This window comes from Molossus molossus, unplaced genomic scaffold (genome assembly GCF_014108415.1).
Source record: "Molossus molossus isolate mMolMol1 unplaced genomic scaffold, mMolMol1.p scaffold_m16_p_18, whole genome shotgun sequence".
Taxonomy (NCBI): domain Eukaryota; kingdom Metazoa; phylum Chordata; class Mammalia; order Chiroptera; family Molossidae; genus Molossus; species Molossus molossus.
In genome coordinates, this window is record NW_023425353.1 from 67,027,238 (window position 1) to 67,045,476 (window position 18,239).

General features: G+C 59.9%; 1 protein-coding gene across 1 annotated transcript; it reads left to right on the forward strand.

Moving 5' to 3' along the window:
* The first annotated feature begins 312 nt into the window (after positions 1 to 312).
* Positions 313 to 18,205, forward strand: CRBN (cereblon). The gene is made up of 11 exons (XM_036267252.1): positions 313 to 411; positions 3,601 to 3,710; positions 4,393 to 4,595; positions 5,479 to 5,628; positions 9,455 to 9,614; positions 12,801 to 12,863; positions 13,872 to 13,956; positions 14,465 to 14,580; positions 14,830 to 14,894; positions 15,546 to 15,677; positions 16,574 to 18,205. The coding sequence occupies exons 1-11, from the start codon at positions 345 to 347 to the stop codon at positions 16,752 to 16,754; spliced, it is 1,332 nt and encodes a 443-aa protein (XP_036123145.1). The 5' UTR covers positions 313 to 344; the 3' UTR covers positions 16,755 to 18,205.
* Positions 18,206 to 18,239: the final 34 nt, after the last annotated feature.

The following is an 18,239-nucleotide window of genomic DNA, read 5'->3' on the forward strand; positions in this document are numbered from 1 at the left end:
GGCCTGTGACCTTCCCTGCTTTGCCCTGCCCAGCACTGCCCTGCCCTGCCCTGCCCTGCCCTGCCCTGCCCTGCCCTGCTGTGCCCTGCTGTGCCTGCGGGGGCCGCCAGGGGCGCTGTGGCCTGTGACCTTCCCTGCCCTGCCCTGCCCTGCCCTGCTGTGCCTTGCTGTTCCCGCGGGGGCCGCCAGGGGCGCTGTGGCGACTGCCTTTCCCAGCCAAGCCTTGCCCAGCACTGCCCAGCCCTGCTGTGCCCGCGGGGGCCGCCAGGGGCGCTGTGGCGCGTGCGCGTTGGCGGGGACAGCGGGCACCGCCCCGTCCCAGAATGCTGTGCGGGTAAACAGACATGGCTGGCGAGGGGGACCCGCAGGACGCTGCGCACGACATGGGAAACCACCTGCCGCTGCTGCCTGGTAACCGCCGGGGGGCCGGGGCGGGCCGGGCGGGCCGGGCAGGCGCGAGTCCCCAGCCCGCGGGCTGCGCGCGGGGTCCGGGGGGTCCCGGGGTGGCCGAGGCCGGGCGGGGCGCAGGGGCCGGGCCGCGGCCGGCACCTCCCGGGCGCGCCCTCCCTTCGGGGTGACAGCCAGCGCGCCCTGAGCGCGCACGTCCTCGCCGAAACCCCCGCGACCTGGGGGCGCAGTTCGGGGCGGCCCGGGTCGCGCGGTGCGGAGCCGGGACCCCGACCCGCGTCTTAGCTGTGCAGACTGTCGCCGCGTGCGGGGCACGACCTGCCCTGCAGGTGTCTCAGCCCTTCGGCCGCGTTAGCTCAACCCCCGCGGCGTCGGGTGGGGGTGAGAGGCGGGGCACTCCGCCTGGGCTTCCTGGAAGTGTGACTGTGACGGGGACACCTAGGGGCGTGCTCTGCGCCCTTCAGGGGGCAGGAGGGTGCCAGGTACCAGGCGACATCCCGAAGTGCGTGCTCAGGACAGGGCGGCAGGTAGGCGGGAGAGGGAGAGGGGGGTGGGGAGCTTGCATCTCGTGCTGTCGGGTTGGGGGTTTTCTGTGCAAGAAACAACTGGGTTCATGCAGTTGCTTAAGGAAAATGGTGCTTGGAGGGTAATTTGTGCGCCGGGAGTTGTGTGGTTTGGAGGATGAAGAGGCTGAGCGCAGGCGCACCAGGCAGGAGGGACCCACCGTGCAGGAATAGACCGGAGTCAGAGGTTGATCTGAAGCCAGCAGCTGAGTGTGAGCGAAGCGTGTCAGCCCTCCCTGAAGAGCCGCCATCGCCCCTGTCTGCACCTGCCTCACGGGGGTGTCAGGGAGGGGGTTCACCTGGTGCTCCCGGGTGACCCAGTCCTCGGAATTCACTGCTGCTTCCAGCTGTCGGTGTGTTTGTCCCGGAAGTCAGGACGCAGAGAGGGCCCAGAGAGGGTGTAGGTACCATCAGTGCTTTTCTGAATCATACAAGCGTTATTTACAAGGTAACGTTGATCCATGCCCTGCGAGTTGTTTGAAAGAGTAATCCTCTTTATGTGCTAAGGAAACAGCTAAATATTTAAGCTGCAACGAATCTACCTTGGCCAAGGAAACACAAATAGTTAAACAGCCGCATAGGGGAAGTGGGTTTCAGCCTTATTTGTGAGAAAGGCTATTATATGTAGGGAAATCATTTAGTGACTAGAAGTCAGAACAGTTGAAATGTAAATTTATAAATTATGGATTCTGGCCTTTGCTCTAATGGCGGATCTGTTGTTACACTCTCTCTCTGGTAGAGCTTGTGGGTTTCTCCCATGCTAAGTGGGAGCCATGCTGTCAAAATCCTAATGCAAGGAATTGGATTCGGAATATTTGTATCATCGGTTTAAGTTTTTCTTTATCTCTTGGTGAAACATCTGTGTTCTTAGGAAAATTTTATACCTATATGAAGCGTTAGACATCTGACCACTTGAATATAAGATGACATAATTATGTTCTCTTTGACAAAGTCTTATGTCTAGGGAGTCTTAAGAATTAATAGAAAGTCCAAGGCAGTTACCATATTGAAAGATGTTTGTATTTTCTGGTCAGGGATCTAGCTGGAGGTAATTTGATTTACATAATGATATACACAAAGGAAATGACTCTTTTGTGATGACATTTTATCTATTTAAAAGATTATTTGGGGCATTTAGAAATACATGAAATATGAGGTCAGAAATGAGATTCCCTAAATCTTTGTGGTTATTTCAGGCCAGGGTTTCTCAGCCTGGCACTTTTGACCTTTTGGGCTGGAGAAGTCTTTGTTGTGGGACCGTCCTGTGGCTTGTTCAGCAGCATCCTGTCTGTGCCCACTCCAGGCCAGCATGACTCTCCTGGTCCTGACAACCAGAAACATCTCCAGACATTCCCCAAATCCCCCAAGGGGCCAGCTCCCCCTGGTGGAGCCCCGCTGGTGTAGGGTAGAAGTCCCCCGGAGCCAGCATGTAAAAGACCCCGTTTGACAGAACGGCACCTATTTCGTGCAGCTTTTTCTAACTTTCTGCACCTGTTGTTAGCAACATCAGGTTTTAAAGTAGGTCAGCTTAGTTTTCATAATTTAAAATTTATGTGCGGAGAAAGCTCTCTAAGACATTTATTTTAAAATATGTTTTCTCTCATGCACACTTGAAGTAAAATTCCAAAGCAAACGTTGTATGAAAAAGATTGCAGACACTTTATTTTCAAGTAACTTTAAATGTAAAATTACAAAGCAAAATTCATGTGGAAAAGTGCAGACATTTTCGAATCGTGCAGTGACGGCCAGGGAAATGATGTCACTGCTGTGGCTGTCTCTCTGCCCGGCAGTGTCTTTTTTCTGTTGTGATTAATGGATCTTTCCTCCATCCTGTCTTCTGTAGGAACTTTTTAAAGTGAAAGTTTGAAAGAACCTTAGAGGTCATCTTACTCATGCCTGTCCCTTCTCAGATGAGGAAACTCAGGTTTAACCAGGTGGAATGAGTTGCCGCAGGGGTCAGTCAGTCACCGGGAGAGGAGACAGTGTCTCACAGAACTGCAACAGTGTGTAGGGATGGCCCTGTAAGGGGGTGGGCCCTGCACCCCTGCACCCGGGCTGGGTCTGCTTGGGAGTTCCCCCCACCAGGAAGGCCGCAGTGGAGCCCCCCACACACGACCTCAGCTGGCTGGTCCCGGTCACCCTGTAGTCTTCCTCACAGAACTGGTGACCTCAGTCTGGTCCTCGGGGTACATCACATGAAATGCCTGCCCAGAACTCCCCAACTCTGAGGTGTGAGGAGCCCGCCCGGCGCGGCTGAGGGGACGAGTACCGAGCGCGTCTCCTGGGCGGGTCTGAGCAGAGGGGACGGCGGGGCAGGCTGAACCAGGTGAGGGCGGAGGGCGCCAGGCCGGGTCCCAGAGCCACGGCCGGCTCTGTGAGCGGTGCCAGGTGAGCAGGAGCACAGCTGAGAGCTCGGCTGCTCCAGCCGAAACGACCGAGAAAGCAGTGAGTGGCCGAGCCCGGCACCGACCTGGCACCTGGCGGCCTCCTGCCCGGGCTGCGGAGACTGCTGGGCAGGGCGGTGTTCGGAGCCGGTGCTCCGGGCTCCGGCCCTGGTGGAGGGACTGTGCCTTCCACGGGAGCACAGCTCTGACGTCACCGTGCACCGGGCTGCTCTGTCCTTCCACAGCAGAGAGCGAGGAGGACGAGATGGAGATGGAAGTCGAAGACCAGGACAGCAAAGAGGCCAGGAAGCCAAACGTCATCAACTTTGACACCAGTCTGCCGACCTCGCACACGGTACGTAGTCCCGCAGGCCAGCGGCTAGACCCCAGGGGCGGACGCGGCAGAGACACGCCCCGCTGCGGCCGCCACAGGCCCGTCCTGGTGTGCTTCTCTGAGGGACGGTCGCCCCTCCTGTGCTTCTCGCCTCTGCTCCCTGTTGAACCTGCCAGCTCTTACACTGGTCACTCTGACATTTGGACGTAGAGATGTTCTTTATCTTAGACAAAATAAAATGTTTTGAACATTTATAAAAGGGCTTGAATTTGTACGTGAGATCCTTACAGTATACTGGAAATTGTAAGAGTCAGAATTAGAGCTTCACGCCGGCTGCTGGTCCAGCAAGTTTGTTGCTATTTAAGTCAGTGTGTCCCTGTCCCTGTTTCCGGGTGCCCTGTCCCGTGTCCGGGCACCGTCCCTGTGTCCGGGTGTCCTGTCCCTGTGTCTGGGAGCCCTGTCCCTGTGTCCGGGCGCCCTGTCCCTGTGTCCGTGCACCCTGTCCCTGTTTCCGGGCACCCTGTCCCTGTGTCTGGAAGCCCTGTCCCTGTTTCCGGGCGCCCTGTCCCTACCTGCGCCCGGTCCCTGTGTCCGTGCACCGTCCCTGTGTCCGTGCGCCCTGTCCCGTGTCCGGGCGCCCACCTGTTGCCGAGTGTGGAGCGCGGTGGTGCCGGCTCCCTGACGGCCCCGCGTCTGCCCGCAGTACCTGGGTGCGGACATGGAGGAGTTCCACGGCCGGACCCTGCATGACGACGGCAGCTGCCCAGTGATCCCGGTGCTGCCGCAGGTGATGCTGGTCCTCATCCCCGGGCAGACCTTGCCGCTGCAGCTGTCCCGCCCACAGGAGGTCAGCATGGTGCGGAACCTGATTCAGAAGGACAGGACCTTCGCTGTTCTGGCCTACAGGTAGCACGTCCCGGGGGCCGGCTTCTCCCAACCAGCCTTGTCGGTGGGCGCCGCGGGGGCTCGGTCCGGCCAGAACTGACTGCCCGCCCACCCGGGAGCTTGGGCGGGGTGGGAGCCAGCAGTGTTGGTGGGAAGATTGAAAGTCGGGGTGTTTTCGTCACCGTCACCTCTAACCAGATGTGCACCTTCGTGCACGATTGATTGCCGCTGTTTGAAATTTTTTATTCATTAATATTTAATGAAAAAACATTTCTAGAAACTTATTTATTTATTTATTTATTTATTTTGGTACGTGCCCTTAGCCGCTAGGGCCTAGTAGGAACTGAACCTGGAACTCTGGTCCGCAGGCTGACTCTCCAGCCTCTGAGCCAAACCGGCCAGGGCTCTAGAAACTTATTTTTAAGACCTCTCTGTGTTTAAAGGCAAAGAGGGCTTTTACATTGTAACGTGAAGGAGGACTTTTACCGAGGAGTGGCTGTTGGCTCTCAGAACTCCTGAGTTGTCCATTGCAGACCTTGGTGAACTGAAGCCGAATTCCAGGTGTCCTGTGGCTGCGTAGGAAGTCGCTGGGCAGGAAATGACTGGGCAGCCCCCGCCCCCGTGCAGTGTGTGGTGCACAGCAGCGGGAGGAGGCGCGGCTGTGTGGGGGGCTGCTGGCTTCGGGAGGGGAGCGTTGGCCGGGGTCGCCGCCAGGGCTGGAGCTGTGCTCTTTCCCTGAAGCGCCTTGTCCTTTGTGAGGCCTCCCCTCCCCCGGTCTGCACCCCCAGTGTTGAAGGCGGAACAGCCTGCAGTGCTGGCTCCCCACGCGCATGGCTTTCAGCAGCAGCTGTGCATGTCGGCAATGAGATGTTCAAACGGTTCCTTTTCCAATTTGCCTTGGAAGCCACCCGCAGGAAAGGGAGGCGCAGTTCGGAACCACCGCGGAGATCTACGCCTATCGGGAAGAGCAGGAGTTTGGGATTGAGATAGTGAAAGTGAAAGCAATCGGAAGACAGAGGTTCAAAGTCCTGGAGCTAAGAACACAGTCGGATGGGTAAGAAACACTTTCTCTTCAAGCTGGGCCAACGCCTGGGGATGACTTGGGTTTCTTCTGTTTTCTTTCTCCTGACGTTCACACTGTGCAACTTTGTAACTAGTTGCTCCTTCCCTGGAAGCTCCAGCCTAGTGGTCTGCAGACAGGCTGCATCCAGCCACTTGGGAGGTTTTTAAACTGGCAAAGTCGAGTGCCAGCCTCATGCCTACCCCTGGGGAGCCAGGGGACTGGGGCGAGGCTGCAGCCTCTTTTCCGGGATTTCCAGGGGACTCTGAGCCCCTTGCAGGTCTGAGACCCTGGGGCTCTGAGCCCCCGCAGGTCTGAGAGCCCCTGGGGCGTGGCTTCTGGGATTGAAGGCCTCTCTTCAGAGAGAAAGGGTGGCAGCCAGAGGCTCCTGGGCTGTGTTCCTGGGGACGCCAGTGTGTGTGGCGTCCCTCGGGTATGCTGCACGAGGGCCATGCTGGTCCCAGCTGTGCCATCCGAGCCGTAGGGGCCTTCGGTGCCCGTCTCCTGTGCAGATCTCACAGCGCTGGTGTGTGGCCTGCACCGTGCGTGACCGTCTGTGCAGTGGGCTCTGCCTTGTAATCTTGAGATAAGTTTAAGGAATGCTGAACTCATTTTTAAAAATGCAGTTCACCTTACTTTATCCTCTTAAAAAACAGTGTTTGTCCTGTGGTTGCCTGTCATCTCGTGGGCGTGGTCCTCAGCTCTGGCACCCGAGACCCCCGGGGAGAAGGGTGCAGGTCCTTGGTCCTGCCCAGTCCTGGTGCAGTGCTCTCGTCTGACCTCGCGTCTGAACACGTGGAGAGTCAGAGGGTTTAAGGTTTATGGAGAATGCAAGCTGCCTGGGGGCAAGAACTGTTGGCTGTCTTTAGTAGTGGGCATTCAGCACTGTTCCGGAGTCATGGAGATTCCTATGGGCCGGGCAAGGCTGGGGGGAGGGCAAGCAGGGAAGAAGGGTGGGCGGGCCTCCCCAAGCACTGCTGCAGCCGCTCTGCTCTGAGCCATCAGCTGCCCCAGGGCCTGCCCCAGGATGGGCTGCCCCAGGGCCTTGGCTGAGACGTCCTAGGTGCTGCTCTTGGGACCAGACAGTTCACCTGAGCGGGTGAGGGTGTGTCCTCGGCCCTGCACCGAGACCGCTGGCAGGCTGCTCCGTTGCTGTGGATTGCTCTACCAATTCCACTTTTAAAATAGTTCCTAGCCTCATGCTTTTAAAATATTTATTATTAGTGACCACTGTGTTCCAGAAACCATAATGGGAAACGGACTTGGGGAAAGTGTATTTCTGACCCTGTTTTGATATCAGTGACTTTTGATTGTGGAGCAACCATCTGAACAGAAGATGGCAACATTCACTCTGAGAACAGGGCAGGGAGCCTCACCTGACTGACGAGCCTCAGACCAGGGCTGGAGGAGACTGGGAAGGGGCACTTTCCCCCTAGGAGTCCCTAGGAGTCCTTGGCCCAGAGGGCGGGCGGGCGGGCTGCCTTCAGGGCAAAGGCCCATGGGAGTGCGGTTCCTCCGGCTCCACTCCCCTCCGCTCCCCTCCGCTCCCCTCCCCTCCGCTCCGACAACGATGAGCTGGGAGCCCAGGATGAGCCAGTGCAGGCTCCTGGCTTCCTCACGTGGAGGCCAGTCCTCGCGAGGCTGGGCGGCTGGCCTGCCTCAGCCAGGAAGTCAGAGCTGGTGGGCTCCAGGCCTCCGACTTAACCGTCCCTGCCACAGGGGACCCGTCCAGAGCACGCGGAGGCCCTGCTTCCTTCCTGCAGCCAATGGCCTCACCACCACGCAGTGCTGCAGCCATGGCCTCGCCACCACGCGGCGCTGCAGCCGATGGCCTCGCCACCACGCGGTGCTGCAGCCGATGGCCTCGCCACCACGCAGTGCCCGTCTGAGCTCGGCACCGCCGCCCCAGCGTTCTGGTCAGCAGGTGGTGTTCCGGTGGCAGCTCTGAACACAGGGACTTTTTTGACAAACTAATGTATAAAGTACAAGTGTGTCGCTGAGTCACTGTAGGACCCCTCAGAACCCCTGAGGACTTCTCAGCATGCGGGGAGGAAGAGGACATGGGCACTGGGCTTGGAATCAGAAGAGGCCAGTCATGGTCATAATTGAGACCAAATTGCTAGTCAAGAAGCTAAAGCTGGAAATCACGGAAAGTTGTGCACGCCGACCTTAAACGGCTCTGTGCCCCGTGTGCACGGCGTGGGTTCATTCATTCCGCCCACGGAGCCGAGGTGCCCGGCCGGACAGACGGGGTCTGCAGGCAGGTGGGCAGCCGTCCCTGCGGGCGCTCTCTGCCGCCCAGCTGCCAGGGTTCACGGCCCTGGCTTTTCTTCAGCGTGAGACTGAACAGCCACAGGCAGGTGTGCGCACCTGCAGGCCTGTTGTTAGCGTCGTCCGAGCAAGGTTCTAAAGCATTGTTTTTAATGCTTCAGCCTAATGTGTGGAGAAACAGTTTTAGCTCTGTGGTCAGTTCATTGGTTTTGTAACATTCCCGTAAGTCTCCGTCACTGTGGTCGTGAACAACTGCCGCAAGCAGACTGGACGGAAGCAGAATCAGCTCCTGTTCGGAAGGAAAGGCAGCGGCGGGAGAAGCAGCCCCCGGCTGATGGGGCGGCGCCTGGTCAGCCACCCGGCGCCCGGCCAGCTCCACAGATGACCAGGGGGCCACGTGTTCAGTAGCGTTCATGTTTTTATCACAATAAAATAAAATCTTATGTAACTGTTATTGTAACCACCCAACTATTGTTGGACAAAACATAATTCTTAATTTAGTGATTGATGACCGTGAAGCGGAACCCGATGGGAAGATCTCTGTGTGGGGCTCACGCTGTGTTAACGTGACGGCCGTGTCCTCGTGCCCGGCTCAGGCGGCAGAGCTGCGGTCCGGCCTTTCGGACGAGCCCCGCATAGGAGCTTGAACACAGCCGTTCTTTCAGCATCTCCCCCGGCCATGTAGACAGAAATGTGCGCTTTCAGGAAAGAAATGAAGTTGATGGACTGAGTCTGTCTTTGTCGTTAAATTAAACCCAGATATTTTCAGGCACATTTAGTTATTTTATTGTAATAACTAGAAGTATCAAAATTCACTCATAACTCCTTGTTGGCCAAGACAGTGGTTAATACGGAAGATCGCTCTAGAGCCCTAAGTATAATTAACGAAGCGCCTGTCAGCCTGACAGCTTGGTCCCAGCGTGAGCACACCGGTGCATCCGCGTGCCAGAGCGCGCCCAGGAACTCAGCTCCGAGCACAGCCTGCCCCTCGGCGTCCTCCCCGGAGAGAAGCTGGCAGGTGGCATTCTGGACATGACCACTTCACTATCATGAGAGTTGAAGTGACATTCACGTCAAACAAGATCATGTATATTTTGATTCTTTGCATTCAAGTTAAATGTTTGAGAATGAGAAAAATGCACACAGAAGTAAGGCTACCAGTAATTCTCTAGTCCTGTGTTAGCTCATTCACATTAAGGGGTTCTTGATTTTCTCTTTCTCTTCCTCCTCCTCAGGTTAGAGGAGCAGGAGGAAGTGGGGAGGTGGGACAGGTGGGGGTCTAAGAATTAATTTACGAGTATCAAGATCGTTGGCTGTTTATTTCACTTATAGACTGTCACTCCTGGGGTTATCTTTGTATGTGTTTAACTTTGGTATGTTATGGAAGACAGTATTTTTGAAACATTTTTGTATCTTAACATCAACATTTGATGAATATGTTTAAAGAAAACTTTGAAACTCTTCGTATTTAGAATTAGCCTCATGTTTAGAAACTTGCTAAGAGTGAGTTTATTTAAAAACGAACACGGAGCTTGGTTCTTGATTTCAGAATCCAGCAGGCGAAAGCGCAGATCCTTCCCGAGTGCGTGCTGCCGTCCACCATGTCCGCGGTGCAGCTGGAGTCGCTGAGCAGGTGCCAGGTGTTCCCCTCCAAGCCCGGCCCCGGGGACGACCGCTGCTCCCGTAAGTGGTGGCGGAAGTACCAGAAGGTGCGTAGCTAGTGCGCGTGTTTGCGGAGGGCGGGACAGGCTGCGGGGCTGCTCGTGTCTGCGGGGGGCGGGGACAGGCTGTGGGGTGTGTGTGTCTGCGGGGGGCGGGACAGGCTGCGGGGCTGCGCGTGTCTGCGGGGGGCAGGACAGGCTGCGGGCTGCGCGTGTCTGCGGGGGGCGGGACAGGCTGCAGGGTGTGTGTGTCTGCGGGGGGCGGGACAGGCTGCGGGGCTGCGCGTGTCTGCGGGGGGCAGGACAGGCTGCGGGCTGCGCGTGTCTGCGGGGGGCGGGACAGGCTGCAGGGTGTGTGTGTCTGCGGGGGGCGGGACAGGCTGCGGGGCTGCGCGTGTCTGCGGGGGGCGGGACAGGCTGCGGGCTGCGCGTGTCTGCGGGGGGCGGGACAGGCTGCAGGGTGTGTGTGTCTGCGGGGGGCGGGACAGGCTGCGGGGCTGCGCGTGTCTGCGGGGGGCGGGACAGGCTGCGGGGCTGCTGTCTGCGGGGGGCGGGACAGGCTGCGGGGCTGCGCGTGTCTGGGGGGGGCGGGACAGGCTGCGGGGCTGCGCGTGTCTGCGGGGGGCGGGACAGGCTGCGGGGCTGCGCGTGTCTGCGGGGGGCAGGACAGGCTGCGGGCTGCGCGTGTCTGCGGGGGGCGGGACAGGCTGCGGGGTGTGTGTGTCTGCGGGGGGCGGGACAGGCTGCAGGGCTGCGCGTGTCTGCGGGGGGCGGGACAGGCTGCGGGGCTGCACGAGTCTGCGGGGGGCGGGACAGGCTGCGGGGCTGCGCGTGTCTGCGGAGGGCGGGACAGGCTGCGGGGCTGCGCATGTCTGCGGGGGGCAGGACAGGCTGTGGGGTGTGTGTGTCTGCGGGGGGCAGGACAGGCTGCGGGCTGCGCGTGTCTGCGGGGGGCGGGACAGGCTGCGGGGCTGCTCATGTCTGCGGGGGGCGGGACAGGCTGTGGGGGTGTGTGTGTCTGCGGGGGGCGGGACAGGCTGCGGGGCTGCTCGTGTCTGCGGGGGGCAGGACAGGCTGCGGGGCTGCTCATGTCTGCGGGGGGCGGGACAGGCTGTGGGGGTGTGTGTGTCTGCGGGGGGCGGGACAGGCTGCGGGGCTGCTCGTGTCTGCGGGGGGCGGGACAGGCTGCGGGGGGCGGGACAGGCTGCGGGGCTGCGTGCCAGAGAAAGCAGCTCTCAGGCGGTGTCCCCGACCCGTGCAGCCCTGGACCGGCGGCGCCTGTGTTCACTCCCGGCGCAGTGCGGGGGCAGGAGCTGCGCTCGGTCCTGTGACTCAGCTCCCTGTCAGCAGCTGTGCGTCTAATTCTACGGACCCTCTCACTAAGCTCACAGGGCACACGTTTGGCTCGAGTCACACACACATGGGCTTTAAGAAAGGAGAGTTCAGGGTAGCACACAGAGTGACTGTGACCTCCTCTGTCTTGGCTGTTCCTAGGACACAGTTGACATCACAGAGCTGGGCTTAAGACAGGAGCACTGTACAAGCGAGGCCTGTGCGCCCCCGCCCTCCCGCACGCCCCTGTGGCCCCCGCCCTCCTGAGTGTCCTGCTGTCACTGAGTGTTGCTGAGTGTCCTGCTGTCGCTGAGTGTTGCTGAGTGTCCTAGTGTTGCTGAGTGTCCCGCTGTCGCTGAGTGTTGCTGAGTGTCCTGCTGTTTCTGAGTGTTGCTGAGTGTCCTGCTCTTGCTGAGTGTTGCTGAGTGTCCTGGTGTCGCTGAGTTACCTGGTGGGCTGCTGGTACATTTTTAATTCTGTAACTGGACTGTGACAGAAACCCTCCGTGTCTCGGGTCTCGGAATAAAGAGCTGACCGAGAACACCTTCAGGGTCTTGTGGTCCGACCCCTCAGGCTTAGATCAGCCCTGAGCGCGCTCTGCTGCCATCAGACCACCCCGGGCGCTTCAAACATAAGGGTCATACCGAGCCCACTTCTCTTTAAAGAGCCCATCGCTGTGAGCTTTGGCCCAGGGACCCTCTGGGACAAGTCCGTCCTTACTCAGGTAGCAGTTCTTACACACTGTAAAGAAGCGACACGTCCTCTGGGGCGGCAGCTCCACACTGCACGTGCCTGACCTCAGCCCGAGCCGGTCTGGGAATCCGACCCGACAGCCAGAGCTCTCGCCTGTGCCCGTCAGGGGCCACATTCTCGTGTCACCTGTGTGCCGATGGACTGGACTCCGCACACTGGTCAGCTCACCAGCCAGCCAAGTCCCCGTGTCCTCTACAAACTGCCACGCTCCCTGGTCACACCGCTCCAGCCCTAAGGGCCGGCAGGTCTCCTGCTCGTGAGGTCTTCTTGCGTTTCTGGTTCCACTCTGGTCAAGTCCTTTGTGACCAACCCGCTCCGTTCCCACCCAGGGGCCGGGCCTGTCCCTGCGGAGGTGGCTGAGTATTGGGGTGCCTGTTCTTTGGTGGCAGGGTGCTCCCTGGGTGAGCGTACGCGAGCATGTCCTGTGGGTGGATGTTGCGGTGGCTTCTAGTTCCTGTGTCAGATTCCTCATCTCCTGGAGAACTCTCCTTGCTCCCAGTTTTCTTGGTGGTTTCACACTTGATTCTTCCAGGTGAACTTTTAAATTATGCTTCTGAACTCCAGCCTCACTGGTGTTGCACTGAACGTATACTTTGAGGACTGACGTCTTTACTGAGTCTTCCCATCAGACATTGAAATTCTGCAGGAGTTTACGTATAACTCCCACTTCCTCTGAAATTTGTGACACGGGGACTGATCCGGGCGTCCGAGCGCGTGACCGAGTCCTCTTTACAGCTGCCTCACGCAGGCTGCCAGCCCGGAAGTTCTCACCCCAGCTTGGACCGCGTTCCGGTTTCCGTGCAGATGTATCCAAGCGAATGTCGTGGTCGGAAGGGGTGGCCTAGAGCGACTCTGCATTTTGTTTTCACTAGGTTGTCCTCAGTATTGAAGTTTTCATATTAGACCTTTCTCAAAAGAATCAGGATTCTAGTTGTAACATATATATATATATATATATATATATATATGAAGGCTATAAAAACTGATTGTCAGACTTAATAATCATCTACTGTGGGATCATCTACAACATTCTTCTTTTCTGAAAGTAGGAAGTCTTTTCCCGGGACATCGTTTTTCCAGTGTCGCTCTTTCCACCATGAGAGTCTTTACCGAGCGGGTTGCTTCACTAATTGTTTTTTCTGTTTTCAGAGAAAGTTTCACTGTGCGAATCTGACCTCGTGGCCCCGCTGGCTGTACTCCCTGTATGATGCTGTAAGTCAGTCGCCTTGACGTCCCTTTTCCGGGTGAGGCGGGTCGTTGGAACGGAGCCCGGCGGCCATGTCGCCTTGCGGTCACGGGCGCACGCGCCAGCCTGAGCGCAGGGCCCGCACTCCCGGGCCCCTCTCCCTCTGGGTGGGGAAGTTTCGGTTTCCCAGCTTCTGTGCCTCATGACTTCAGCACCAGACGTGGGGGTGTCTGAGGGTTTATCAAGCATGCGAATTCCGCGGGGTCCCGTGGCAGCTCCACTCAGGAAACCAGAGCCCCGTTCTGGGCTCTCTGAGCAAAGGCACACCTGTCTCCCGGGCCCTCGGCGTGCGGGGCACAGCCCGTGCTCCTGGGGGCGTCTGGGTGCGGGCAGCCCGCCGCGTGACCCGGCTCCAACGGGCTGTGGGGCGGCTGGGGGGTCTGGTCTCTAGACACAGGCTGTCCAAAGCCTGACTTCCGCCCTCTTCTCTGTGGCCCGGGGCAAGTCCCTGGAGCAGCTGGGGAAGGGGTAGTGGTGGCTGCTGCAGGGACGAGGACACATTCAGCTCCTGGCACTTCTCCCCGCGGGAGCCCCGCCCCAGCCCCGTCCCAGCCCTGCCCCAGCCCCTCTGCAGCCCCGGGAACTGCGCAGCTGTGCTCAAAGGGCACTGCGGCCCGACGGGCGCCGGGGGGTGTGGGCACCCCACTGAAGGGCACTGCGGTCCGAGGGCGCCGGGGGGGGGGTGTGGGCACCCCGGTGAAAGAATGAAGTTCTCTGTGGTGAAGTGCCTGCTGCTCATGGGGCCCCGCCCCACACGGAGGCAGGAAAGGCTTCCCGGAAGGAGAGGCGCCCAGGGCCCAGCGCTGAGAGCAGGACACCTGCCGGCCCAGCTGGGGCCTTGGTCGTGTCCGCAGAGCAGACGTTCACACTGGAGCTGGGTCCCAGGGACGACGTGACTGCCGCTGTGCGTGTGCCGCGAGCCGAGGCGGCAGCCTGGTGAAGGCCTGACCTGTCGTGCTCTTGTGTTTGACCAGGAGACGCTGATGGACAGAATCAAGAAGCAGCTGCGCGAGTGGGACGGGAACCTGCGGGACGACTCCCTCCCTGCGAACCCGATAGGTGCGCCCGCGGCCGCCTCCGAGGGCGCTGCTTTCGGACAGCCGAGCCGGCGCGCCAGGGTTTCCCACTGGGCTTCGTATTAGTCGTGAGAAGTAGACACGTTCTCGGCTTTGAGCGGTTCAAAAGGGAGGCCGTGTGCCAAGTGGAGTCAGCTCTTCAGTGCTGTGACCTCCAGGCAGCCCGTTCCCGCCCTTCACGGCTGCCGTCGGCTCAGCGCAGAGGCGCCGGGAGGTGGCTGTCAAGGCGACCCGTCCAGGACGCCTTACACAGCCGGCGTCTCCGTGAGGAGCCGGCGCCTCGCTGCCCTCTGGTCTCCTAGCGGACCGCTCAGCGAGCTCAGTTTCGCTTCATTCAGAAGAGGGCACGTAGGAACCGGGTGGGGAGCTGTCTCAGCCTCCCGAGCACGCGCTCCAGCGCCGCCGCGTCGGGGGGACGGCCCGTGCTGTCGGGCCTGCGGGGAGGGCTGAGCACAGCCCTGCGTCAATCCCTGACCCCACATGTCTCTCAGACTTCTCCTACAGAGTGGCTGCCTGTCTTCCCATTGACGACGTGCTGAGGATTCAGCTCCTGAAAATCGGCAGTGCTGTCCAGCGACTGCGGTGCGAACTGGACATCATGAATAAAGTGAGTGCCGTGAGCCTGTGACCCGCCTCAGCCAGCCGGAGCGCGGGCTGCTGGGGCCCCGGCCACCTGCAGGCCTGTCCTTCGTCCTGCGCTAGGAAGCTGTGGAGGGAGGCCCGTCTGAGGGTTCAGCAAGGGTCGGTAGTTATCCGTGAACGTGGGCGCCTTGCATCCTGGACGGGTTCTGGTGGCCTGTGTGATCACGTCATTACACAGAGTGACCTTCCCACTCATCTGCTCTTACATTTTCAGTGTACGTCTCTTTGCTGTAAACAATGTCAAGAAACGGAAATAACAACCAAAAATGAAATATTCAGGTGAGATATTTATTACCTTTTGTTGTTAATCCTCACCCGAGGATATTTTTCCATGGACTTTCTTAGAGAGTCAAGGGCGGGACGGGGGAAGAGAGACATCGGCGTGAGACACACAAATCCACTGGCTGGGGAGCCAGCCTGCAACCCAGATACGTGCTCTCGACTGGAATCGAACCTGGGACCCTCGGGTCCAAAGGCCGATGCTCTAACGTCAGAGCCACACCGGCCAGGGCTGTGTCACATTTATAGTGAACCCGTGAGTGCCCTCCCCGGCCGCCGCGGCCTCGGGTAAGCTGAGCCAGCTCTGACGCCGCGGCAGGGTCTGAACGGCCCCGCGACAGGTTCCTGAGCGGAAGGCAGCGAGGCGGCCTCTGCTCATGGGCACTGGGGGCGGGGCGGGGCGGGCAGCTGCCAGGAGACCGGGCTGTCACACGGGCCTCTGCAGGGGGTTGGGGAAGCGGGTGCCCCCTTCCCTCCGTCATCGGACACCACTGACCACAGGGCTCACCGCCAGCCTCCCTGCCAGTACGTAGAGCTAACTGAAAGGGTAGAGGCCGTAGCTCTGGCAGCCTCACTGCTGGGTCAGCTGGTCAAAGATCTGCTAGATGGGGCCTCCCCGTGCTGACTGAGCCTCTGCTGGTCCCGCTGCAGCTTGTCCTTGTGCGGGCCCATGGCAGCCTACGTGAACCCCCATGGGCACGTGCACGAGACGCTCACCGTGTACAAGGCCTCCAACCTGAACCTGGCGGGCCGGCCGTCCACACAGCACAGCTGGTTTCCCGGGTAATGTCACCTGACTTGTTTTCGGTTTCGCCTTCGATGGGAGGCAGGTTCAGAAGAGTGTTGCTAGGGCTAGAGCCCCGAGGGGTCGGTGGGAGGCGCGGCTCGGTCTCCGTGCCAGGAGGGGCTGGCGGGCTGGCGGGCGGGCGGGCAGGGGCGGGCTGGCATCGCCTCACCGGGTGGGGGGCTGGGGAGAGGTCCGCACCGCAGGTAGCCCCGCTCCCCGTCCCTGCCCGTCACCCCGTGGCCTTGCCCGGAGCCCGAGTGAGTCCCTCAGCTCCGTCCTCTTCAGGGTCCCTGTTGTTTGTGTTTTCTACCAACTTCTGGGCCAGCCTCTTGTTCCCAAGACAGTGAGCTGAGCGGGAACTAGTGCTTTTACCGCCACTCTGGACCTAGAGCCTTGTCACTTGGCTTGTCCCACCTTGGTTCGCACCCTCCTCGTCCCGGGACTAAAACTGGAACTAACTCGTCAATAAGTGCTGCACGTGGGACCACCCAGGACGGCTGAGGAAACGGCTGCAGCCCCCTGGCTGGGTCACTGCCCTTCAGCACGGAAACGCCACGGCTTGTACTTCCCACAGGTGTTCCTGTCGGAGTTCTTCCACAGGCGCAGCCTCACGGGAGACGGGCGCCCCCCAGGCTCTCCCGGGGGCTCTGCTCGGCCGTCTCGCCCAGCACGGCGGCGCCCCCAGCCCCTGCCGTCCACGACCCCCGTCAGGCACCGCGAGGGCCCCCTTCCCCACTGCCCTCCACGGCCCGTTCTCACCCGCACGCACAGAATTTCCTGTGGGGGTGGCTCGGGGAACTGCGCAGACTCTCAGAACGTGTCTCCACGACGGGGGCACAGCGTCAGTGGGAGGCACCGAGCGTCCTCCGCCGACACGTCCTTCCTCTCGTAGGTTTGCCTGGACCGTGGCCCAGTGCAAGATCTGCGCCAGCCACATCGGGTGGAAGTTCACAGCCACCCAGAGAGACCTGTCCCCTCAGAAGTTCTGGGGCTTGACGCGCTCCGCTCTGCTGCCCACCATCCCAGACACGGAGGACGAAGTCAGCCCCGACAAAGTGGTGCTTTGCTTGTGAACAACGGGAGCCGGCATCCAGCAAGCTGCTGCGGGGTCCTGCTGGCGGCCAGCCGAGTGCCGAGCAGCAGGAGGACGGCCGCAGCTCCCGCAGGCGGCTGAGGGCCCCCGGGACCGCCCGCTTCCCTAGTGTGGTGCCAGGACCCCGTGGAGCCTGGTGCTAGGTGGCATGTCATTGGTAGGAAATCCTGGGACGCGAGGGGAGCCGCTGGAGGCCGCAGGTGCGAGGGCGAGTCCGGGCGCTGTGCCACCAGCCAGGTGCCGGGCTCGCGCTGCTGCTGTCTGCAGGGGGCGGGCGAGGGACCGTCCTCCGAAGCCCTTACCCGGGCTCTTCCCTTCCACCTTCCATTCTCTGAGACACTGATTTGTACATTTTGAAAATGTTAGTTAAAATATGCAGTTTGAGCCCCCAGATGCAGTTTCACTTCCTTAGGTTGGTCAGAAAGCAGCCAGGATTTGAGTGCCCAGTGTGAGAGGTGACGCCGGCCCCCTGCCCCGCGTGTCGGACCTGCCCGCTGAGCAGAGGCGCTCAGGGCCGGCCCCGGGGGCTCCAAGCAAGACACTGTGTTCCTAGGTGGTTTTGTTCAGTGTAAATTGAAAAAAATCTGTAAACTTGAAGAGCAAAACTGAATTAAAAATGTTCTGTTTAGGTCATGTAAACTACTGCTCAAGCAGACAATGTAGGGGAGAGAACCCTGAGACCAAGCTCTCCATAGGCTGCTGTGCCACCTACCTCTGCGTCTACATCTGAGGCTCTCGGCGTCTCCCCTCTTGCGTAACCGGTTTGCTGTGTCTTCGCTGCTTTAGGAAACTTGCTGGGAAATGTTGGTCTAACAGGGGACGTGAGGCCGAAGCAGGCTTGGTCTGGTCCTGTCCAGACCTGCACTGTGCCGACTGCCTAGGCAGACGCCACCCGACCGCCCAGCGCAGAGAGGGCCCTGCGCAGCCTGCAGGGGGCTGGCGCTCAGCACGCGCCGCCCGCCCCAGCCCCTCAGCTGCCGTTTCCCGAAGTCTTGCTGCTACACTGGTAGCCTGGGTCTCTGCAGCCTGGTGGTTCACCCGCTCACACTGGACTGAGCGTGCTCACGGTGCCAGCTCTGCTGGGGCCCAGGGCACCGCCACCTGAGCCGACCAGGGAGGGCAATGCAGCATCACACTCGCCCCCAAAGGGTGTCCCGAATGTTCCGTGTTGCTCACTGACACCTGCAAATAAAATGCTCTAATAAGAAGGAACTTGCATGTGCTACTACTGTCCAGTGTTGTGTCGAGCGACGTCTGGAGCAGGCAGCCGGCTCCCTTCACCTGAGCAGGGCTCCTGTGGCGTCGGCTCCGGGTGCATCTCGGTGGGACTTCGGTCCTTCGGGTGCCCGTCTCCACCACCTGGGACTGCTGGGGGGTCTGGGCCCCCTTCTTGCAGGAGCTATGGCTAGAGTGTGCACTTTCCTCCTAGCGGGGCGTGCAGAGATGCTGCCCGGCCCGCACGGAG